Source organism: Stylophora pistillata, chromosome 3 (genome assembly GCF_964205215.1).
Source record: "Stylophora pistillata chromosome 3, jaStyPist1.2, whole genome shotgun sequence".
Taxonomy (NCBI): Eukaryota; Metazoa; Cnidaria; class Anthozoa; order Scleractinia; family Pocilloporidae; genus Stylophora; species Stylophora pistillata.
In genome coordinates, this window is record NC_142521.1 from 25,132,883 (window position 1) to 25,157,576 (window position 24,694).

Genomic DNA, 24,694 nt, shown 5'->3' on the forward strand with positions numbered 1-24,694 from the left:
AGAGTATCAACAAGTGCTCCTGGTGTGGTAACCACCCACACCAAGACCGGAAGCAATGCCCGGCTAGGAATGCCACCTGCTTAAAATGCAAGAAGAGGGGCCATTTTCAAGCAGTTTGTCGAAGCCAAAACAGCGAGCAGTCACAACAAAAGAAAAAAGTACATGAAATTGAAGAGGAAAATCATGACATTCCTTTTCTAGGAGAAATCCAAGGGGGGGAAAACAGCTGGATCGTTCAAGTGGGGATAAATGAAAACGTCACTCACTGCAAGCTAGATACTGGAGCATCTGTATCCGTCGTCAGTGACTCATTACCCTGGTTAAAGAATCAGCCTTTGGAGAATGTCCAGCAAACACTCATGGGGCCCGGGGGGACCCGCCTACCTGTTACTGGATCATTCCTAGCCACGATTAAGTACAGACAATGCAAGATCCAAGAACGAGTTTACGTCATTAAAAACCAGTCATCTTCGCTCCTCAGCAGACGAGCCTGTGTCGATCTCGGTCTTGTCCAGCGCCTCGACGCAGACGTTGAAGAACTGAGTACGCAAGTACCTAACTTTAGAACGGAATTCCCAAAGTTGTTCACCGGACTCGGGAAGATGACAACGGAATATCGTATTGCTCTTAAACCTGACGCCCAGCCAGTGTGCCTGTACACACCAAGAAGAGTTCCCCACCCATTACTCCCTAAAGTAAAGGAGGAATTAGAGAGGATGATTCAAGAAGGAGTCATCTACCCAGTTACAGAGCCAACCGAATGGTGCTCCGGGATAGTCCCAGTCCTCAAGCCAAACGGAAAAGTTCGCATCTGCGTAGACCTAGTCCAACTCAACAAAAACGTTAAGAGAGAGGTCCATCCAATGTATTCCGTAGATGAAAGCCTAGCAAAGCTGAGTAAAAGTAGAGTCTTTAGCAAACTCGACGCTAACAGCGGGTTTTGGCAACTCCCTCTCGACAAGGAGTCCCGCCTACTTACAACCTTCATCACGCCATACGGTCGTTACTGTTTTAATCGTCTTCCCTTTGGGATCACCTCAGCCCCGGAAGTCTTCCAGCGCACCATGACTAGTATCCTGGGGGACCTCAAGGGAGTCGTATGCCATATTGATGACACCCTTGTACACGCGGCAACACAAGCGGAGCATGATGAACGACTGAGAACTGTCCTTAAGCGGCTACAGGTAGCCGGAGTGACGCTCAAAGAGAAATGTGAGTTTTCTAAACGTTCTGTAAAATTCCTGGGACATATTATCGACGAACAAGGCATCCGTCCAGACCCGGCCAAAACTGAAGCTATACGCAATTTCCCAGTCCCACAGAAAGTCAACGACCTCCAACGCTTCATGGGAATGGTCAATCAAATAGCAAAGTTTATACCAAACCTGGCCAATCTCAACGAACCACTACGACAACTCCTAAAAAAAGAGAACATGTGGAAATGGGATAAAGCCCAACAGCAGTCATTTGAAGGAATCAAGAATGAACTGACATCTGCAACAAACCTTGCCCACTACGACCCAAGTCGTCCTACAGTCATCTCAAGCGATGCCTCTAACTTTGGACTTGGAGCTGTTCTTCTACAGCTCCAAGAGGACGGTACCAGGAAGCCGGTGTACTATGCATCTAGATCCCTCTCAGAAACTGAGAAAAGGTACGCAGTCATTGAGAAAGAAGCCCTGGCTGTGACATGGGCTTGTGACAAGTTTTCCGACTACGTACTCGGAATGAAGTTTACAGTGGAAACGGACCACAAGCCGTTAGTACCCCTTTTCACTTCAACTGATCTCTCCAAAATGCCACCACGCATCTTAAGATTCAGAATGCGTCTCATGAAGTACGAACTCGATGTCGTATATGTACCCGGCAAGGAACAAATTACCGCAGACACGTTGTCACGAGCTCCTATCGAGAAGAATTTAAATGAGAACATAGATCTTGTGGAGGAAGTGGACAGCTTCACACAACAGATCGTAGCTGGGCTTCCAGCAACGCCTAAGCGGCTGCAAGATATCAGTGAAGCCCAAGACCAGGATGAAGTATGCAAGATGATCAAGACGTACTGCCTAGAAGGATGGCCGGCTTATATGCCAAGTTCTACCATACTCCGTCCACACTGGGAAAATAAGAAACATTTAACTGTGATAGACAAGATTCTCTTATATGATGACCGTATTGTGATTCCAGCAGGAATAAGGCTGGAAATACTTGACCTCTTACATCAAGGACACCTTGGGATAACAAAGACGCAAGCACGAGGCAAGATGTCTGTGTGGTGGCCGGCGATTACTACAGCGATAACAGACATGGTGACGAAATGTGTTACGTGCGCTAAGAACAGACCAGTGCCCAAGGAGCCCCTGATGCCATCGTCATTCCCATCCAGGCCATGGGAAAGACTAGCCGCTGATCTCTTCGATCTAAAGGGAAAGAAACATCTTATTGTAGTCGACTACTACTCAAGGTGGACTGAAGTTAAAGCACTTCCCAGTGAATTGTCCGAGTCAGTAATCAAAGCCCTGAAAGAAATATTTTCAACTCACGGAATTCCAGACTTACTGGTGTCCGATAATGGCCCACAGTTTGCTTGTAAATCCTTCCAACTGTTTGCAAGTATTTACGGGTTCACTCATATTACTAGCTCGCCAACGTACGCAAGAGGAAATGGTGAAGTAGAGAGAGCGGTACGTACTGTCAAGGATATCCTGGAAAAGAACGATGATCCCTATCTCGGTTTTCCAGCATACCGAACAGCACCTCTTCACAATGGCCTGGCGCCATGCGAACTTCTGATGAACCGCCAACTCCGCACCCAATTACCAACCTTCCCTGACAATCTACAACCAAACCTACGACTGAAAGACCTGGCAAAACTAGATGCAAAAGAGGAACTTTACCGCAGCAACCAGAAAAGCAACCATGACCGCAGATACAAGGCAAAAGACCTACCAGAACTTCAGAGCGGAGAGAAAGTTTGGATTCGCGATCAAGATCGGATGGGAAGAGTCCTAGCGGCAACTTCATCACCACGATCCTACATAGTTGAAACAGACAAGGGAACGCAGCTTCGAAGGAACAGGGCAGCCCTAGTTTCAGCAGATACCTGTACAAAGACACCCGACACCCAACCAGAAGCTAACGTTGAGACAGAAATGCTGAGGAAAAAATCGAAAGTGCCCACCAGCAAAGACCTGACCACAGCTGCAATCAAGCCTACTGAGAGCAGCTACAAAGCTGAACCAGACACCCCGAAAGTGCACATGACGCGCTCAGGGAGAGTAGTAAAACCGCCGTAGAGACTTATTCAGGACACTTGAACGTTGAAAATTTGAACATTGCTTTTGTTTACAGTAGACCCTTATACTGTTTGATATGTCGTTTATAATTGTCTGTTTGATTACTGTAAAAGCTTTAAGGGGAGGTGTAGTATGGTATCCCTGTGGATTATGTATACGTATCACGTGACTAGCACGTTGAGATAGATCCGCCATCTTGATTAAACTGTTGACATTGATATTTGTCTCGTCCTGCTTCTTAATATTACACTTACTATTTTAATCGTTATAGAAGTCAATGTTTGAATAAACGGTTGTAGGCACTCAGACCATTTTATCTTTTAATTCAATTCTTTGTCAATATATTTATAGCTTTAAATTTATTTTTGTTGATAGTTGCACTCTTACATATTTTAGCTGTTCGTTTATGTTATTTTTGTTATATTTTTAACATTGGTAGTTTTAAGGTTTGAACAATTCATTATTTACGAGGGCCACTGGTTTATCACCTGGTATATAGTTGTGTGTTTTTTTCATGGGCGTATAAAGTTTATGATTATTACTATTATCATTACTATTTTCATCATTCACGTACGAACGGATATATTTCCCTTTATCTTTTTATATGTCTACAAGTTTCCCTGGTTGCTTTTTCAAACTGGGAAATTTCGTGATAACCATAGGAGGGTCTAAGAATAGGCGTGACCTTTTGCCTACACTCCCACATTAGGAGTTATTTATGTTCACATTTTGCGAGTGATGATGATTTACTTCTTTTCAAATGAAGTTTTAATTGGTGGTTTACTAATTGCTAGGACTTGGACCTGGGGGATTAAAAATAACTAACACGAAAATCGCACTGGCTACAAAATGTACACCAGGCGCAAGTCATGGAGGAAACGGAGGAAGAACAATGCAAAGCAACTACTTTTTTAGTTTGCCTAAACCGTATGACATAAACAACACAGCCTCTCTGTTAGGAGGAAGTGGAGGTGAGATAATTATTGTTTTCATTTGAAGGCAACTGTTCAAATAGAGCAAAATACTTACATAACGACAGCACATCCATGTAGCCTATGAATTGCCGCAGATATCACTATTTCTGGTATCTATCACGTAATAGTCGAGATATTTACCCTGCTTGTCACATAGATTTCCATGCGACAAGTTCGGAAACAGAAGCGAGTATTTCGATCATTAAACTTTATCAAACCAAAGAAATGTTTCAGTCCTGTTAAGAAGCGGAAAATGCTTTACTGCCTGATACATCCCGGCCAAAAAGTGCATGCATTGTTGTTATCTGACAATGAATTAATTCTTTTTTTTTTTTATTCAGGTTCATGCGTGGAAAATCCAGGAAGCGTTTTTGGTGGAGGAGCTTTGGAACTTGTGGCTGAGAATGGAGCGATAATCATAGGTAAAGGTCGAGTAAAGTCCTTTGATCGATCCATGGCCGATCGTGTTAACTTAATTCAATTTTTACAAAAATTGTTACGTTCTGACAATAGTAAGACCATGTCCAAAAGTGTCATCAAGATAAGTTGAATTTGTTATCCGCGACTCAATCGATGTGATTAACTTGACACATACGTGGTAAAGTTATTCTTTTTGTAAAAAATTTATCCACTGATACCCAGACAAAGTGCTCGGTTATTTCGAAAGAACTAGACGACGTAATTTTTTTTATTAAGTAGCTGACTCGACATCGACAGCAAAATCTCGTAAAATTTTGATCAGGCCAACCATCCAATCCACAACAACACCATCCGTAAATACATTATTCGTTTGCCCTCTAAACTGTCCCGTCAAAGTTAAATGTTGGAGAAAAGTTTACTTTACCGAAGTTTCGTCTTCGTAAATTTAATCAGTGCAATGAGATGGACACTCGTCATATTCCTTTTTCATTATTATTTCATTATTTCATAAACAGTGCAGCCCTCATGGGAAAAGTGTAATCGTTGGAAGAAAAGCGTTTTACACGAAGCCCAAATGATCACGGCTGCATAGTACTCAGTGCACTTAAAATTCATGGTAGCATCGTGCTCAACAAATGTCAAACTCGATATTTACAAAAATCTTATTTTGACGTTAAAAATGTTCAGGCTGTAGACTTTCTTTCTATATGTATGTTGAAGTTCAAGAATTAGGAAACGATTCATCTTCCTAGTAACGGAAACTAATACATGCTATGCATAATGATAATGATAATTTGCTTAAGAAGCCTAGTAACAAGTTTGCACGAAAGCGAGGTCCGTTGGGCCACTGAGTTTTTCTTCTTTCGGAGGCTTTTACCTTGGTTAACACAAAATGAGCTCGGTTTCCAACAATCTAAAGCTTTCAGAAGCAGATATTCCTGGTTCATCACTAAGTGGGAGAGCTCCAGCTAATTTAAAAGTGCAAGAACTAAAATTCTGGCTAAAATGCAGAGGAGTTTGGGTCCTTTGGAAAGTTAAAGAATGAAACTTTGTCTCCTCTTCCATTCCGATAACCCTTGAAGGTACACTGAGGAACAAAACAGTTCAAAGGCATCGATCGGAAGCCACGATTCCTCTTCCTTGATACGGAAATTAATGGTTATTCATTGTTTAAGCGGTGTTAACCGAAAGTGACATTGATTCAATTCTAGGTGCCCCTATTATAGCTGAAGCCCAAAGTGACGCCGCAGGAGCGTGTTCTGGGGGCTCAGGAGGACTTATTCGCCTTAAGGCATCTAAGGTCAGTAACCTGAATTAATATAATCAGGTGTGGTTACTGTCAAAGGACCTCTGATATATAAATCGATGATAGAGTTCAGTTTTGTATAAAATAATAATTATTAGATACATAAGGTAAATGTGATTTCAATAGCAATTCGAATTCTACCCATTTTAAAGTTACTGTAGTTAGTGTTGAAACTCAACAAAAACTCTGCTATGATTAATCAAAGGTAATTATACATCAAAACGGAAAACTAATTGTGGATGGAGGGAGCGTACGAGATCTTGACGGAAACGATCCTGACTACCCTTTGGGTGGCGGAGCAGGAGGAGTCATTCAGATAATAGCACCTGAAGGAGAGATTGCTGCTGGGACTTTATCGTTGAAACACGGTGTAACCAACCGTTGCGGTGAAATACCAGCAGAGGATGGCTATTTTCTCTTGGAAGGTAACCAAAGAAACACGTAAAGAACCTATTTTAAAATATCTGAGATAGTATCAAAGTTTGTAAAGTTAAGTTACACTTGTTGACTATGTAACAGTTAATAACTTAACCAAAGTTGCCGGATAAAAAAGAACGTTTGTGTAAAAAATGCGCATTTTAAGACGGATTAAAGAAATACATTTCTGAAAGAATATTCCCTGTTTCAATACTCAAATAGGTATAACCCCCTTTTTCATGTTTCATACCTGTGCAAGTCTGTATAAAACAGATGGTGTAATATCATTAAATGACGTAGGTCATGATCCAAAGATGTCGCGCTTCCTCTTATCACGAATGCCGAAAATGGTACTCGATATAAATCCGATGTAGTCAAATAAAGTAACCACGAGGGATAAATCCAAAAGATTAAAAGTTTAACCACAAGACGGTAAACATCGAAAGGATCTGTAGATCGAACATTTGTGCACAAACTATTTGCTTTAACAGCTTGAAAAAGCAACATAATGTGTAGTTTCTCTTTTCTTACAGCAAATGAGACTGCGGGAGCATATAATAATACAAAACTTTACAAATGGCCACCAAGACCCAGCTACAACTGCACCATTGCCTCTTCAAATAAAACAACAGGTTTGTTTGTGTATAAGCAGCGTCTGTGTGCCAAAAGTAAGAAGTGTGCTTAACAAAACTTATTAATCTAAGAAAATTACGAAAGTCTGCTCGTAGACTAGTCGATAGTTTTAAATCCTTGTTCTAACTTTCTTCTACGTAATGAAAAGGTCAGTCATCAGTTTATTTTAAGATTTGTTAAGAAAGGTTGGGATTTTCTTCTATCTACTTACTTAGCTCAGCGGTTTTAATGTTTGTTCCACGATCACTTCATGATCTTTGATTTCGTTGCCTATGCCTTTGGCACTTATGGATGATGACAAACTTACTCAATAACCCCATTTTGCTTTGCCTTATGAGAAATCTGCCTCGAATACCAAACGTTTAGCAATATCTTTCATTACAGATGCCTCAGCTAATGCCAGCACAACGTCACCAACAAACCAAACTGGTACGCATTTAAAAGTAATCATTTTAAACTCTGACGGGCTAAAAACCTTGCCTTCACCCCCCATTTTTCTTTTTTTTTTTACTACAAATAAATACTTCCTTTCAAGATAATTTTGGGAGACGCAGAGGCCTAGCAATGGACTAGCATCTCATCCATGGGAGGAGTATTGACACTGTTAGTCGCCTCATGCTACAGGGAAACCGGGATAAGCTCCAGGCTGAGGATGATGGGAGGGGGGGGGCGCAATAGGCTCGAGTACAGACTTAAGCCATAGGGGTAATTCCTCAGAAATAAACTTGTCCAACATTATTTTTTAAACATATCTTAAATTGTTCGCACCAATCTCTGTTTCGAGAACTTCAGCAGGAAAAGATAGGCCACCCTACTTACTAAAATGGATGAGATTGCCAATCTTATTTCATTTATACTTGTACTGGTACTTATCATTTGCGTTATTTCATCGGTTCACGATAGTCTTACGGTAGCTGGAGGTAGAGGTTTTCAGAAAAAATAGCTCGAAAAAGCACTTGATGCTTGACTCAATAACCCCATTGTATGAAATGTTTTTGCTTTGCCTTATGAAAAATCTGCATCGAATACCAAACGTTTAGCAATATCTTTCATTACAGATGCCGCTTCCCGGTTAGCTCAATTGGTTGAGCGCCGGACTGTTGTGCGGGAGGTCGAGGGTTCAAGCCCCGGCCGGACCAACACTCAGGGTCTTAAAATAACTGAGGAGAATGTGCTACCTTTCTATAACATTGAGAAATGGATAAACATGCTAGTCTTCTAGGATAAGGACGAATAAACTGGAGGTCCCGTCTCCTGCATCTATCGATTAGTTAATTTGGTTAGGCAGGGGACGTTAAAGAACCCACTCACAAGATCACTGTGATGTGGTCTAGCCTGTTTACTCGGAATTGGGGGGGGGGGGGAGGGGGCATATGTTAGATTCGCCTTTATTTGATTGTAAACTGCTTAGCAGTCTGGTAAAGTCCCCCGCACAGTGTTGTAAAGCGCCAAGAGTTCAGGATATGAGCGCTTTATAAATAAAAGTTATTATCATTATATTATATTATGCCTCAGCTAAGGCTAGCACAATGTCACCAACAAGCCAAACTGGTACGCATTTAAAAGTAATCATTTTAAACTCTGAGCAATCATTCTGCTGATTGGAGGATAACTTTAACCTTATACTTTATAAAATGCATGTTTTCATTTTAATACTCTGGTGTTCTTTAGGCTGAGAGATGTTTAGATATGCTCTTTGCTCACCAGCTAGCCGTGCGTAGTTAATGGCACAGCTGATCAATTTCAATGTTTAAGCTCCATTTCCACAACAACATGATTATAAAAGACATCGGTAGTAATATATAGTTATAACGTGAACTGAGACTCGGGATGTTATATAAAAAAATGACTGATTTCGCGAGTGGGTAACAATCTAAAAAATCTTGCGATCTGATTGGTTCCGAGAGCGGGCAGTATTCTCCCATTCGGCCCGTTTTCAGCAAGCGGTATCCGTTTTGTGTTGAGTCACTTTAAGGAACATCTCTAGCATCGGCCGTAGGCCTCGAGCGGTATCCAAGACCTCGGACACAGTTTTTGCCCGATACGGACCTGGTAAATAACAAATACATATATTTGATGATAGACGAGTCAAAATACAGAATTTTTGCTTGAGGTCCTATAGTTCTTTACCTTTTTTCCTTTTGAGCTATTAAAGTATGCTATTGAGCTATTGAGATATTAAGTTATTAAGCTATTGAGCTATTAAGTTATTAAGCTATTGAGCTATTAAGTTATTAAGCTATTTAGCTATTAAGTTATTAAGCTATTGAGCTATTAAGTTATTAAGCTATTGAGCTATTAAGTTATTAAGCTATTGAGCTATTAAGTTATTAAGCTATTGAGCTATTAAGTTATTAAGCTATTGAGCTATTAAGTTATTAAGCTATTGAGCTATTAAGTTATTAAGCTATTGAGCTATTAAGTTATTAAGCTATTGAGCTATTAAGTTATTAAGCTATTGAGCTATTAAGTTATTAAGCTATTGAGCTATTAAGTTATTAAGCTATTGAGCTATTAAGTTATTAAGCTATTGAGTCAGCGAGAAGAGACAGCAGCAAGCATTCATGTTTTGTATTTCCCTTTCTATTGTCTTGATCAGAGTCGTGTAAAATTAAACCGAATGAAGGCCAAAGTCTTAACACGAGCTTCAAAATCACTTGCACTGGTGGAAATCCTCCTTATGATTTAAAATACCAGTTTGGCTACACTCTTCCAAATGGCCTACGCGTGGTACTATACGAAGGAAGTGACCGTAGCTATCATACGGTGTTAGTCAGCGGTATTTCTACGATAGAGGCTGTGATTATCAATGTCAGAGGAGCCAGAAGAGAGTTTAGTTTGAACGTAAAGGTTGGTGGGTCTTTTTTTACAACTTGAGTGATATGCCTTTCAAGATCACCACGAAGAAACGAAATTATAGATACCCGGGCTGACATAAATTTGAACCTGTCTAATAATAAAACAAACAAATAAATAATAATAATGATAATAAATTCGTAAATTAAAGCTCCTTATTAGGGGCTTTTCAGCCATAATGTAGACTAAGTAAGTGCTTAAAAATCCCCACCGGTAGGAGGCAGACCTGTAGGCTATTTACAGAGCGCAGCCGAGGATTTGAACTCGGGGCAACCGAGAACAAATCCAGTGAGTGGCAGGGTGGAGGACTTGAACCCGGGACACCGGATTACAAGTCCAGCACCCTAATCACTCGGCCACGCCGCCCCCTCGTACAACGGCTTTGAAAGGATTTAGTTTTTTTTTAAATTAGAATAAACTCCGTTCCATATATCAGCTGAAGAAATTTTTTGAACTATTGAATATATTTGAAATGTTTACGCTGTTCAGGTGAAATCCACAACGTCAACTTGCGAAGACTGGATTGAGAAAATATATGAATACATTGGAAAGGGAAATAAAACTCTTGGAACATGGTTGATGCTAGAAAGTTTACTTTCAATCAATGGAGGCGTTCAGAGATGTCCTCAGGTTGGTATATTAGTTTCAGCTTAAATTTCTGACGTGTACAGCTAATATTCCCAGAAAAGACAAACTCCAACATCGGACCGATTGCTACGTTCTTTTTTTTTAGAATTGGTTTTTACTTACCAGTAGTATCCTAGCTTGGAAGAAGTCCGAGCCCACCTAAGAGAGTGAACCAAAATCAGTTTTTCTCTCTAAATGATCAAATTTCATTGTCACACATTCCTGAGTCAGGTGGTTCTTGCTGGATTTTAGTGTATTAAAAACTCCAAATTGTCCCACGGTGCAATTTAGAAATTAAAGATTCACTGCGACATATACTCTATTTGTCTTGATTGTACAGCTGGAGGAGATTGTGCTTAACTTGACATCAGACATGACGATGGAAACTACCCAGGATGTCCTTAGGGTTTCTTTACTTCTTGGCACTCTGTTGGGTGGAATGGAAGATCTCTCTACTTCTGCATTGGTGAGTTTCCCTATGCTTTGTATATCGTAAGTAATTTTACTTTCTAGCAATATCTTTGTTAATTTAAGCTTTTAGCTCGTTTGTTTAGATGGTACAATGAATTATCAAAATTGAAATAGTAAGTTACTGTCAATAAGGAAAACACGTCGTCAACCATACATTTCCCTTCTAAATAATAAAATAAGTTCATCTTAAAACTGACGTTTGCAATCCACATTGGCTAGTAAAAGCTGTGAGATGACCTTTCGTCTAATTTGAAATTTGAGATAATTCGTTTTCAAAAATTTGTGTTAGAGAGTCTTAAAGCTCATTTGCTGAATTACTATACAATCTCAAGGGGGGAGGGGGAGGGGGAGGGGGAGGGGGCATCTGTAAAATTTCTCCTTTATTAATTGTAAACTGCCTCCGGCAGTCTGGAAAAGTCCCCCGCACAGTGTTGTAAAGCGCATTAGAGCATTTACATGGAAATGCGCTATAGAAATCGATCTATATTATATTATTATTATTATAAAATGAAGATGGTAAACAGCCGAAAACGTCTAGTTTAAACATTTTTTAATAATTTTTTCCTAATCTTTTAGCCTTGTATATAGAATATCTTTTATTAAGCGAACATTATGGAAAAGAAATGGTTAGATACTCTAGTCTTCTCGGATAGGGACGAATAAACGGAGGTCCCGTCTCCTACAGGGTTAGGGGTAGGAGACGTTAATTTCCCATGCCCGAGATTACTGTCTGATAGATGTCCTCCCCTGGGGTGGTTGCTGGGTGGGAATTGGCCCTGAAAAGCCCCCATGGGGAGTGGTCAATCAACATCTGTATGTATGTATGTATGTTATCAAAAGCCACCTGATGATTTTTCCGTGTTTGATCAGGAGCAATGAGCTCAGAGCTAAGTGTGATATTCAAAATATTTATTTAGCCTGACTTGAAGAATTATATCCCACCATAAGTGCAAGTTAGAAGTCTTCGCCGGTAAAATCCAGGGTAAGGGCTTAAAAACTTTCCAGTGTATTTCTTGCATTTCTTTTTCAGTTAAGAACTACAAATATTTATAATAACATTGTGAAGAATGTCAGTGATGATATCAGAAGATCTGAATCAAGGCTCAATTCAAGCTTCGCAGCTTCAGTAGAGAACATTCTCTTCAACCTTGGAAAAGCACTTAAAATTGGTTCACAAAAGTCACATTTTTCAAACTACAACAGAACGGAATCGAACAAGGTTTGTTTGATATTAAGTTCCTTTAAAAAATGGTATAAACACATGATTAAGTGAGTAAACAAATTTTAGATGCCTAGGTTTTTAGAGATTTCAAGACAGTAAGAGTGCCGACAGTTTTCTGTAATGAACAATACAACTCATCGACACTGCATGCTAGTCAAGTTTATCAGTCGCTTATTTCTGACAAACATAAATTTCAACGCTGTGAGGTTTTGATACCTCGTATGGTATTATGGATAAGAATTAGTTACGATTTCTCTTACATCCTCAGAATTTAAACGCCACAAAGACCCTTCTCTCCCTGAAGGATCAGATTATTCGAGTACTACGCCTGTCATTAACAAATGCCACGCCGGGAAATTATACAATACAGTCAAAATATTTGAGCATAACAGTTATGTCTCTTCGTGGAGGTGAAGTAAATAACCTCACAATTGCTGCAAATCGAAGCAGATTCATAATACCTGATCTAAAACCAAATGGAAAAATCATCTCGTTCCTGGAGGTAGGAGATAAAGTCACTTTTATACGTTGGATTTGTTACGTTAAGGAGGGACAAGGAATAAAACCCAGTAACTGACTTCATTTCCAAAGTCGTGCGAACCCGCAAAGCCAAAGATTTGAAGAACTGAAACACAGAATTTGCTTATCTAATGCTAATTATATTGATTTATCATTATTTACCCGACTCTGGCAAGATAAGTTGTGCACTTAAGCGTTTAGGCGACAAAGAACAGTATCCAAGTTAATAGGCACAAAACAAAACCAAGGTATAACCATGTGCATTATCACTCCATTATCACCTTGCGCCTTAACTTTCAATCTACTTTTTTTCTTCGGGAGAGTGAGAAGACTTAGCAAGCTTGAAGCCTCATCCCACGGCAGTATTAATAGAGAAGGAGGCTTGGTGGAGCTCATTCATTTATCTTTTGCGCCTTTCTCTTGTAGATGTGGACTACTCCATTCAACCCTTTCACCTGGGACCAAACTAATGAGAGGGTGACGTCACATGTTGCAGGGTTAGAAGTGAGAGACGATAAAGGAGACATTATAAACATGACTGATCCCTCACGTGAAATCACCGTCATATTACCCCTTGACGAGAAAGCTACTCACAATATATCAAAAGGGTCCACCTATCACCGTAAAATGATAATAAATCACAACATCACCATTCAGCATGGGCAGTCCTTCGTTAATGTCTCCTTTTTGCCTCAAAGCAGCGACTTGGTCATCTCAAAAGTGAAATTGATTTCAGCCACAACTCAGAATTATTCAGAATGTGAAAACGTTAGGGACAAGTGGATCAAAAGAGGCCAAATACACTGCCACGGTAATGTTGCTGTATCGTTTATGGCGATCAATCCCGGAAGGTACCGCGTTGATGCTACTTTTATTGTCAAAGAGAGAAAGACGAGGAAAATGACTCAGTCGTCGAGATTGGGACGAGGCAAGGCTACCTGTATCACAATAAAAAAACCACCTGCAGTGAATGAAGTAAAATATATCCGTGTCCAAGTGAGTGAGTCAGCTTGCCTTTTCTGGGAAACAGAAACATCTGCTTGGAAAACTACAGGATGCAGGGTGAGGAAATAAGAATTAGCAATAAATCGCTTTGAAAAATGATTGACAATAAATGCGTTTACCGCTCTATAGATTTTATTACTGTCGACCTACCTGCGATCACGTGAAAAGCTAAGCTAAATGTACCTTTATTTTCAATCTATAATGATATTTCCTACTCTTACTTGCTCATTTCCCTTTATCGATGTTATTTGTAAGAAACCATATTTGATGATATTTTAATTTAGAAAAGGGTGTAGAAGGGTATCTTTTTTGTTTTCTTTTGTTTTTTTTCACGTCAGTAAGTAATGTTTGGAAAAGTGAAGCTATGCAAGTAACAAAATTGCTTGAACAAGTTTTTGCAGCGATTGTAACTGTCACTGTGAACATGAAATGATGAAATCAAAGCAATGCTTACCCTCCGTCTTTTTTGTGGCGCCTCGAACCAAGTTTTATTTCATACGTAGCCACACTACTGGCTAGCGATTCGCGAGAGGTCTCATTACCAAACAACACAGCGTGGAGAAAGTTTACTTTGGTGTAATTCACTGTCTTTGTATTTGCATTTTTGATTCAGAAAGGAACACATCTATCGTAAAATTTGCCTTTACAACCACACTGACTATAGCTCTCGTTCAAAGGCTGCGGAGGTCATCGGCAATTCAGGTTTGAAATGTGCCTGCAACCACTTGACGTCGTTTGGCGGAGCCTACCTGGTGCATCCAAATCACGTCAGTTTTTTCAAAACTTTAAGAGCGCTGCGTTCACCAGATGACAGCGGAAAGTTCCTCGTCCTTGTGATCCTGTTTGCAACTTTTCTTCTCCACCTGGTTGCGATCGTTTTCGCAAGAAGGGAAGACCGAAAAGATAAAGCCAAGGTTAATTGAAATGACGATTTTGACAATTAAAGAACTTGGCAAGATGTTGCTTTATGCAGCTATTTTTACGATTATTCTCTTTAGGATTTATTGGAAAATTATCTAATATGTTTCTATAAACACGATGTAGTGAGACATAAGTCGTCAAAACAAGTTTTAAGCATGCATGTGCTACTTTTTATTTTTTAAGCAATTGCTCTTAAGAGATGTCACTAAAAATCAGACAAATTCACTAGTCACTGGCAACAGTAAATAAAATCGAATTGGCTCATATTCTAGTATTACGTAGTTCTATAGGTAAAACAAACAAAGATATATGAGGTTTGTCGAAAAATTCTTTTGTTTTCGAGAGATTTGATAGTACTCAATTCACGCATAATTAGCTTCATTTGAAGGTCGAATTTAGCCCATTTTTGGAGGCCTCGTTCCTACCTGTAAAAGCAGTGAAAAACTTACTTATTCCACAGACTTTTGCCTCCCCAATGTTTCCACGAAAAGGCGGAATCACTATTTAAATTTCAAATAAAATAAGAGTTTTCTATCGATTTACTTAGGTGTCTTGTGAAAAGTAGGGTAGCTTCAAAAAATTACTTTTATTTGCCGCTAAGTGAAATAAACGTTTTATATTTGAAATATGAGAAGTTGAAATGATAAACTTACAGTTTGTAGAGTTACTTTTCTGGGTTTGTTGTGCTGCCATGCATACAAGGGCTTTAAATTCATGGAAATTTCGCTCTTCCTAAAAATGGGCTAAATTCGACCTTCGAATGAAGCTAATTATGCGTGAATTGAGTTTCATCAATTTTTTCTAAAACAAAAGAATTTTTCAACAATCTACATATCATATGTCTTGGTTTGCTTTACCTATAGGCTTACCTAATACTAGAATAAAAGCCAATTCGATTCATTGACTGTTGCCGGTGAATTTTTGATTTTTCGTGACAACCTCTCTGAGATAAATTGTTTTCCTACATGGTAACGGATGGCCCAGCACTAAGAAAAATCACCACACCCCAAATCCCGAGAGTCACTACGACAACTAAATTTACTTTAAACTTCTATTTTAAGGTGCAAGACTCAGAGCCCCCAGTGTTCTATCGAGCATCGGAGTCAGCTAATTGTCGTTACGAGTTGACCGTTAGGACTGGCGTCTGGTTAGGATCCGGTACAACCGCTAGCGTGTCCTTCATACTCTTTGGAGTCGAAGGCAGGAGCACTACCCTCACCATCCAACAAGACTTCGATGCCGGGTTCCAGCCGAAGTTTGCAAGAGGAACTGAGCACAGGTTCGCTGCAATTTTAGACAAAGACCTTGGTGATATCTACAAACTTCACGTTAGCCATGATAACTCTGGTAATAATCCCTCTTGGTTTTTGGATTACATTAAGATTGTTCATACGGGAACCGACAAAAGTTGGAATTTCTCATTTGACACTTGGTTAAGCTTGGAGGATGAATCTCTATCAAATGAATGTATCCGGAGTCCTTCCAACGCTCAGGCCAGCATAACAGATAGAGACTTGCGTGAAATGTTCTCTGATGGGCATCTCTGGATGTCGATCATAACCAAGACCCCTGGGAGTTGCTTCTCTAGAGTTCAGAGGATCTCATCATGCCTCTGTTTGCTCTTCTGTACAATGGCTGCCAATGCTATGTTCTATTCCTGGGGTAACCAGCCTTCCCAAACAATTAACCTGGGACCGCTACGATTCTCAGTGCGACAAGCTATCACGAGCATTCAGAGTATCCTTCTCACCCTGCCGATTCACATAATCATAACATTGTTTAGGAAGGCCTCAGCAAGTCCTCACAATCGATTTTGGCGATGCTTGCTTTACTTGACGTGGGGCTTACTTTGCCTAGTGACTGCCATGTCGGCGGGTTTGACTGTTTCCTACAGTCTCATATGGGGAAGCGAAAAAGGCCAAGAGTGGATTTCTTCAGTTTCTGTCTCCTTTTTTCAAGATATCTTTATATTGCAGCCCCTTAAATGCTTTCTGCTCGCTGGGCTGGCGTCAATGTTTTCAAAGTGCAGAGTTAGAAAGGTATCTTGCAGTCAACAGTCCTCTGGGAAAACTGCAGATCATAATCGAAGCTCAGCATCCACAAAGTTAGGTGAATTGTCGGCATCGAGGAGAAAGAGTGTGGCAATGGCTAGACGTCGCTTGATGAAAAAACAGACTCTCTTTTACATTTTCTTTCTTGTAGTTGTTGGTGTCCTTACGTACGGAAACAGGGACTTTTCAAGATATCTGCTCTTCAAATCTTTGGCGGACCACACGGAAAGTTTTGAGGAAGTAAGGAAATGAGTTGATTGAAAATAACAACAATTCATGCATCCCTTAAGAAATTTATAACCAACAGCTACCGGCAAACTATCTACTGCAATTAGATATAACGCTCGGCATCGTTTATCCTTGTTATTGGCTGTTAAGTAGGGAGATCAGTAAAGATTCTGTTGGCAGGGATGAAAGATACCTTAATCAGTTTAGAAGAAATTAATATGTTGAGCAATAATTTTACTATGACATAGTATTGGAATGCACTCCCCTCCTATGAAACGATAACCATCAAAGACTTCCGGTATCATTGCATGTACATGAACCTAAAGTAATTATTACGCATAAGAAAATGATATCTTCTGTTTTGAGTTTGAGAACCCGTCTGCATCATTATTTTTGTAGGTGAAAGATGAAACTTCATTCTGGAACTGGATAAATGAGTCGTTGATCACATATCTTTACTCAAAAAGTCAAGAAAGTAGTGAGCTGGCATCGACGGTGATTGGAATGGTGAGAATACGTCAGCTGAGAGTGAAAAAAGGTACACCTATTTTGACTTTTTGTCATTACTGAGTACTTGGACAAATAGTAACGCTGAGTTCTAATTTTCTTCTTAGTTCCATGCCCAAACTGGTGGCAACACACCTGCTTGGAGTCCTACTCTCGCAAAAATGAATACAGAGAATCTTTTTATCCTAACAAGGCCGGAACTTCGCCGCTCCAGTTTAATCAGTGTCCAATTCCATGGATGTACAAAACAGGAAAGGAACTTGGATCTTCTTCAAAATGGGGCCGCCATGCTTGGTATGGTGGCGGTGGGTATTTAGCAGAGCTGGGCTATGAAGAAGAAACTGCCCGTGCGATAACAAATCTACTGCAATCAGAAAGTTGGGTCGATCGTCAAACAAGAGCCATCGTCTTAGAGTTTTCGCTTTTAAATTCGAGGACCAACATTTTGGCTGTCTCGTCTTTCTTTGTCGAATTTCTCCCGACAGGCCAGGCAACGGTTAAAAGAAGCATCGATACCATCTCGTTATACAACACAGAATCCGCCCTACAGATTTTTCAAGGGATGTGCTTCGTGTTGTTTACAGCCATGGTTCTCTTCATGATCGGCGAAACAATAGTTCAGATAGTTAGAAGGAGGTGGCGATACTTTTGCTCTTTTTGGTGCTTGCTTGATCTTGGTCATTTCGCGACATCCATTCTACTCGTTGTATCAAGCTTCATGAAGTCTTATCTCATGACTATGAGTGTGCTTAGGCTGAATGAAAACATCTTTGCACGTACAAACTTTGAAACACCTCTCCTATGCGCAGAAGTTGAAAACAGTCTCATCGCCATTCTCACTTTTCTGACAACGTTGAAGCTACTACAACTTACCTATTTTAATTTCTACACGCGGTTGTTCTCATGTGCTCTTCGGATCTGGATGCACGACCTTCCCTCGTTCTGTCTAGTCTTATCGATCATATTTCTTGCATTTTTACACATGGGAGTTTTAGTTTTCGGTCCATCCATTGGCAGATACTCGAGCTTTTGGCGGGCCTTCGCTTTCCAGCTAGAGATAACTCTTGGCAAAGTCAAGGCTCGGCCCATTAAGAAACTGGCTGAAGGCGTCCCAATTTTCGGACACGTTTTTGTAGTTTCGCTTCTTTTTAGCATTACCATAGTTTTAATAAACTTTTTTGTTTCCACCTTAAACGAGGCCCTCGCTGAAGCTAAGACTGCGGAGATGGATAAGGAAGCTGAACAGTTGGTGACTGATGGGCAGCCTGTGAACATAACTGTTGGAAAGGCTGATGGAACTAACGTTTTATTAGAGAATAAAGAGAACGGGAGGAAAGCAGAAATAATCAGAGAAGGAGACACAACCGAAAGAGGGAGTCGCGCGATATTATTTGATAAAATTAGCAAGTGTCTCAAAAGCAAGGCTTTCGTTGATGAAATCAGTGAGCAGCTGAAGACCATTAATACCCTTCAGCTGCCCATACTGCGCTTAAAGGTAGATGAGGTTTGCAGACGTATCGAAGATGCCATTGCTGATGAAATCGATACTAGAGAGTCATCGACAGTCAATCAAAAGGAAAAAAGGAGGGTACATTTTGGAAACAGCGTTACAATACCGTTTATGCAGCACCGTTATCTCTTTCCACATCACGAAGAAGTCTGAGGAAACAATTTTTAGATACTGCGAAATCGTTTTGTCTTAGCGATTTATTGCGTCATTTTTCGTTCATGTCGCCTGTTGCGTGAGCTTTTACAAATGCGTTTACATGGTTGAGATGAAGCACTGCGAACATTTTATTTGGCACTATTCTGATATGGACTAAATAAAAGCGTAATTGGCTTTGATATTCCATTAACCCGTAAGCTACTTTAGATGGACAATCTGCCTGTAAAGACGCGGGAAATTATTGAATAGAGTAAGCTTGGATAACACAAACAGTGTGGGAAAATTTAAGCTTTGGGGATTCCCCTCTTCAATTTTTATAAATACTTAATAATTTGTCCTGAGTATTCTGAAGCAGACTCCACCTCTAAACTGAGAAACATCATCTAGCCGAGAAGTAAGGATTACCTGCTCTGATGAAAGTTTAGTGTTTCGCTCCGACGAAGGGCTAACGCTCGAAACGTCAGCTTTTGTAATCATTACGGTGGCTAATTTACCATTTCAACTTTGTTGATATATCCAAATTATTTCGTTACTCCCACCGACGCAGCCCCAAACAGTTTCTTTCGAAACTATCTGCCTTTACTCTTTAGTGAGATGAGATCGAAGAAAGGAATTCTATGGCTTACTTTCCGTATTATATTTCTAGGACGTTGTGAGTAAATCACATCACAGTAAGATCATGGCTCATGTATTACTGGGTCTGGGAATTTTGATAAGTTTCAAAACTGAGTAATCTGTGATGGATTTAGCAACAAACTATAGCTGAACTCAAGAAAACACGAAGAATAAGGATCCATGACAGAAATGGAAAATTAATGGATTATTTCCCAGAAAGCGAGGCGTAGGATGGGTGTAACTCATATTATTTAAAAGTTGCTGAATGAGGCATGATTTTTCCAAGTTAACATTAATTAGTAGCTAAGAACATTTACGATAGGTTAGTCCACCAAGTTGAAACTGTAAATATGTTTCTGTGTTATCTTGGATCAGCGAAGAAAAGAATGCTCATTTTCAATCAGTATTTGGCAGTATTTGGTATTTCTTTGCGGAGATGGAGCGCAGCTTTGCCTTATCATCACCAATTTGTAGAAAGGTTGACGAGAAGTCCTGATTAGTGATACATTTAAGTCCAATCTGCGGTTTTTATGGAAGTTATCTAACGTTTAAGCCCAGTAATTTGTTGTATGTCAATTTGGTAAGGTTTGGTAAGGTTTGGTAAGGTTTGGTAAGGTTTGGTAAGGTTTGGTAAGGTTTGGTAAGGTTTGATAAGGTTTGGTAAGGTTTGGTAAGGTTTGGTAAGGTTTGGTAAGGTTTGGTAAGGTTTGGTAAGGTTTGGTAAGGTTTGATAGTATTTTGAAACCCAAAACAAACAGTAAACCTTGACGATTGTAAATAGTTTTTTCTCCTTGGGAATGTCTTTCTCCTCGTTCTAATTTTTAAACTTGATTATCAAGGTAATCAAGCACGATTTGCTTTTTTCGTTGCTTGATATTCAGAATAAAGTGCCGCTACAGTCGTTCTAAAGTTCTGAGGAAGAAATTCGTTGATTAATCATTTGACTGTAATTAACTATTTGACAGCAGTATACTGTTTGTAAATCAGGGCAATAAAGAGATAAATAAATCATATATAGAATACAGCGACCCATTTAATAAACCTTTATACTAGGTTTGATTATATAGTAACAAGTCTATTAAGAGTAAAGACGCTGCGTCTTAGGGATTTATTTTGACCTTTTCTCAAAGTAGAATTCACAATTTTTATTTTAATTTTCCGACAGTAAACTGTACCAAAAAAATTGAAAAAAAGGACTCTGAGCTTCTAACTTTCCACTCCAGAGTTAAATAAACTATGATAGAAGATTCTGAAATCTACCTATTTAATGATACTTGATACTTGATCAACGAACACTTTGGTTCAATTAAGGCTTCAATAGAGACATCAGAAATTGTTGTGGATCTTAGTCGTCCATAAGGAAAAGTAATAAAGAAGTTTGCCCTTGGTTAGATCACTGAGATTAATGTTATTGGAAACTACTTTCAAAAAGTATTGATCAAAGAGAAATTTGCGGTAGAGAAGGAAAGAAAACTTTATCCAGAAGGAGAAAACTAGATTTTAGCATAGTTAGGTTAGACAAAGAAATTATTTGGGAGAGAAATTAGTGGAGGATAGAGAATAGAAAGCGGAGTTATCTAAAGAGACTAGTATAGAGCGAGTTAGAGTGGAAATTAGATTGGGAATATCGGCAATGCCTTTCAGCGTATTAGAAATAAGTTTGTGAGCAGGTTAATGTCAGTTAGTTATGGTCAGATAGTTACCTTGTAGTCATGTTTATTTTTAGACTAATTACATTGACTAACCATCGTAATAGGTGAGACAGGTAACGAATCATACTCATGGAGAAAAAGGGCGAGAGGGTTAACTTAGTTCGTTATGTTACGTTCAAAGGTATTGGCGGGCGTCTTTATCATAATAATATAACAAATTAGTAAGTCGAGTAGTTAAATAGTCAGTTGGTAGTTGGCCCTTTAATTAGCTTGGTAGTTAATTGGTTAATTAGTTTGTTAGTCAGTTAGGTTATTACTCAGTCAGTTAGTAAATCAGTTAGTTAGTAAATCAATTAGTTAGTTGGTAAGTTGATTAGTTGGTTGGATAATAAGTTAGTAAATTTGTAAGTTAATTAGTTAATACCTAAATTAGTTGGTTATTTTGTCAATTGGTAAACTGTTAATAAGAGAATAATTGATAAAGAAGGGACACGCACAGAACAAAACATATTTCCCAGGCACCATTCAAGCTATCAGTATGTTAGATAAAGTTATACTGCGGATCTTAGTGAGCCAGTGTGTTAGTTAGGTAAGAAAGTTAGCAAGTCGGTTAGATTTACCTAGGATAATATATAAGAAAACAGAGAAAGATCGATGCCGCTTCGTTGTATTATTAAGCGTTAGTACATTAGTATGTATCAGTATATATTAGTATGTTAGTTGTGCAGTTACTCAATTAGTTTCTAAATTTAAGAGTGAGTCAATAAGTATGTGAGTTAGTATGATTAGTCCAATTAAAACAATGGATAGCTAATGATTGGTATCATAATATTACATTTTGCGGATCGGTTTGATCTGTTTAAATCATTGCGTTTGAAACGTGTGAATTAGTAATAAGCTGAAGAGAGTGCTGTGAATTAGTCGCAGGCATGAAAAAGAGTGAACTGAATTGTTACTGAATACTATCTGATTTGATACAATAGTCCGTGTAAACTAAAAAAAGGCAGTAGTAACAGTGACTCATCTGCTTGAATAAAGCCCTGATTTTTCTTAGGAAAAATGATATCAGAGAAATTATCTAAAGACCCGTTGATGTTACAAATTGCCTTATGCAAAAATCAGAATGTTAATCAGAATAACAACTTCCTTAGTAGTTGGTTATTGATGAAAGTGCTGCTTGGGCAGTTATACTGTGTAAGTATATAACTTTTTAATAAACTATTCGTTCCATTACTACTGAAATTACGGCAACTCTTGGGTCATTTCCATGCACTGCCTTCTCGGATGTCTGTTTTATCTTTACGTCATGATGTGATCGGTTAATCCTAGGGTTGGCTTTATCAGGAGATATTTTGGTATATCTTACAAGGATCTTGATTTCAGTCATCGTGTGGAACGGCTGGTTTGGTGGAGTTTAGTGAAGGTGGATTGTTCATAAGTAATGCTCTCCAAAATCTGAGGTCTTCCCAGATTCAATGATTTCGGAAGATTTCAAGGCTCGTTCCTAGACAGTCAAAGAGGGACTTTGGTGTAATTACCCCACTGAAGTTCAGCAAATCTGAAATATAAGGTATAAATAAAACGTAAAAATTGCTGCGTGATTTTTTGAAGAAACAGCGCTCAAAAAGTGCAATTCAAGTTCCATATTAGAGCAGTTTTCAATTGAGCGTCGAATAAGTGAAAATCAAAGTGTTCACATCGGCCAAGCGAACCGTTAGAAGAGCAGGAAAAGGCAGGTAAACAAGTCATGGTTGGTTTATTTTTTTGTTTCATGTGATAGGAGGGTAGTGCGAGTTTTCTGGACCAATCAAAACACAGTGTGAAGCAAAAGTAGTCCTGTATTACTTCTGAAACTCAATCGAAAGTTTTCTTGAAAGTTTCTTTTTTTTTTGAGGGATTATTGTCAGTTAAAATTCATCATAGCTCTCTGATAAAAAAAATTAGAACTTTTTTCGTCCGACATCTGATTTCGATCTGGTTTTCTGAGTGATAGAAATATAGCGGCGAACAGAGTGGAGATTAGTTCAATGATAAAGAAGACTTCGACAAAGAACGTCAATGATATCTGTTGAATGAGAATTCGCAGTGAAAACGTCCGTCTTTAGCAACACTGAGATGTCTCTTTGTGCCCACTGATTTCATCAGTCCTCGATATTTTAAAATCTAGTATTCATTAGCTTCCCATGAAAACGAGTGATAATACGAGCCGTCAAGTATTTTATCTTTTTAAAATTAGCTAGCAGTTTGAAAGCTAAGAAGCCTTACAGACGACGCGATCTGTTTGATAAATCCTGATCCGTGCTAATCACAATCCATTAAGCTGCGCGCAAGGATAACTTGCGTAATTTCTATGTAAAATTGCTAATTTTACATAGAAATTAATTTTCTCTATGAAACGGATTTTTTTTTTCCAGCAACTGTAGTTCTTTCATTACTTAAGGCAGTGTGGTGTGCTCAGAGCATAAAATGTTAAAAGGGTCTTGGCTTCCAAGGAAGACAGGCATATTTCAATGAATGATGATAGATGATGAATTTTTCTCAACTTTTCTTGGCCCACACGCCGAGCACGGCACTTCTCGCAGCAGGACCTTTTCAATTAGAATCATGCCACTAATTTAAGCAAAAACACTTAGAAAGCTTCAAAAATATGTCACAGAATAAGGGTGTAGAGACATTAGACAGAACACGAAACTTTTATCACCATTTCCATTTGACAGATTGCCTCGTACAGGAGCAGTTTTCATTCATCAGTTAAAGAGACAACTAACGTCAGATATATCACGCAGGGATTTCTTGTTTTGATTAGTTTTCCTTACGCTTAAAAAAGGTCGCGTGTGGCGTGTGTAGAACTTAAGCAGGTCGCTTTGGAACTCAGTCATCCGTTACTTGAAAACAACTCGCAAAAGTTTTCAAAATATCACTTAAAGGCTCCGAATCAAACACTTCTTAATCGAAATATTGAAGGCAACCTTGGGGTCGCCCTTCATGCGAGCCAAGTTTGATTTTTCTTCGCTTTCTAAGATTTCGTGAGGATACAACAATTTTGCACCGCAAGTGTTAACAATGGTCTATTCTTCTCTCAACCAGCGTGTAGGAATGAAACTCACTGTCAAGTTGAATTTTAAATTGTTGTTAGTTAATCTCGAAGAATGTCATAGAAAATTAAAAACTCTGACTGACAACCTCTTAGTGGGTTCCCGTTATTCAATTGAAAAATTCCGATCGCTGTGATCTCAACTTTGTAATCAAAATCGCAAATGTTTCTTCCTCGTTCCAGCTAACACTTGCTGTTTGCCCGTAAGGATATT

At 39.1% G+C, this 24,694-nt stretch overlaps 2 protein-coding genes and 1 long non-coding RNA gene across 3 annotated transcripts; all 3 read left to right on the plus strand.

Moving 5' to 3' along the window:
- Positions 1–3,602: 3,602 nt before the first annotated feature.
- On the plus strand, positions 3,603–4,859 carry LOC148735210 (uncharacterized). Its single transcript, XR_015999225.1, has 2 exons — positions 3,603–4,267; positions 4,612–4,859. It is a non-coding gene; the product is annotated as an uncharacterized LOC148735210 (long non-coding RNA).
- Positions 4,860–5,582: 723 nt separating this feature from the next.
- On the plus strand, positions 5,583–15,005 carry LOC148735211 (uncharacterized). Its single transcript, XM_088752893.1, has 12 exons — positions 5,583–5,643; positions 5,902–5,990; positions 6,202–6,421; positions 6,947–7,045; positions 7,431–7,475; positions 9,646–9,896; positions 10,392–10,532; positions 10,870–10,995; positions 12,031–12,219; positions 12,491–12,724; positions 13,168–13,803; positions 14,360–15,005. Exons 1-12 carry the CDS (start codon positions 5,583–5,585, stop codon positions 14,378–14,380), a joined length of 2,112 nt encoding a protein of 703 aa, XP_088609019.1. The 3' UTR covers positions 14,381–15,005.
- Positions 15,006–15,632: 627 nt separating this feature from the next.
- Positions 15,633–20,756, plus strand: LOC148735212 (polycystin-2-like). Its single transcript, XM_088752894.1, has 3 exons — positions 15,633–16,958; positions 17,346–17,484; positions 17,561–20,756. Exons 1-3 carry the CDS (start codon positions 15,633–15,635, stop codon positions 19,114–19,116), a joined length of 3,021 nt encoding a protein of 1,006 aa, XP_088609020.1. The 3' UTR covers positions 19,117–20,756.
- Positions 20,757–24,694: the final 3,938 nt, after the last annotated feature.

What these genes read in the sequence shown, in the direction of transcription:
- LOC148735211 (XM_088752893.1), top strand. Translation starts at nt 5,583, where the DNA reads ATGAGCTCGGTTTCCAACAATCTAAAGCTTTCAGAAGCAGATATTCCT. An exon ending in ACAGAACGGAATCGAACAAG is followed by an intron (nt 12,220 to 12,490) that starts GTTTGTTTGATA and finishes TTACATCCTCAG; the next exon opens with AATTTAAACGCCACAAAGAC. An exon ending in GGAAAACTACAGGATGCAGG is followed by an intron (nt 13,804 to 14,359) that starts GTGAGGAAATAA and finishes TTTTTGATTCAG; the next exon opens with AAAGGAACACATCTATCGTA.
- LOC148735212 (XM_088752894.1), top strand. Translation starts at nt 15,633, where the DNA reads ATGGTAACGGATGGCCCAGCACTAAGAAAAATCACCACACCCCAAATC. An exon ending in ACACGGAAAGTTTTGAGGAA is followed by an intron (nt 16,959 to 17,345) that starts GTAAGGAAATGA and finishes TTATTTTTGTAG; the next exon opens with GTGAAAGATGAAACTTCATT. An exon ending in TCAGCTGAGAGTGAAAAAAG is followed by an intron (nt 17,485 to 17,560) that starts GTACACCTATTT and finishes TTTTCTTCTTAG; the next exon opens with TTCCATGCCCAAACTGGTGG.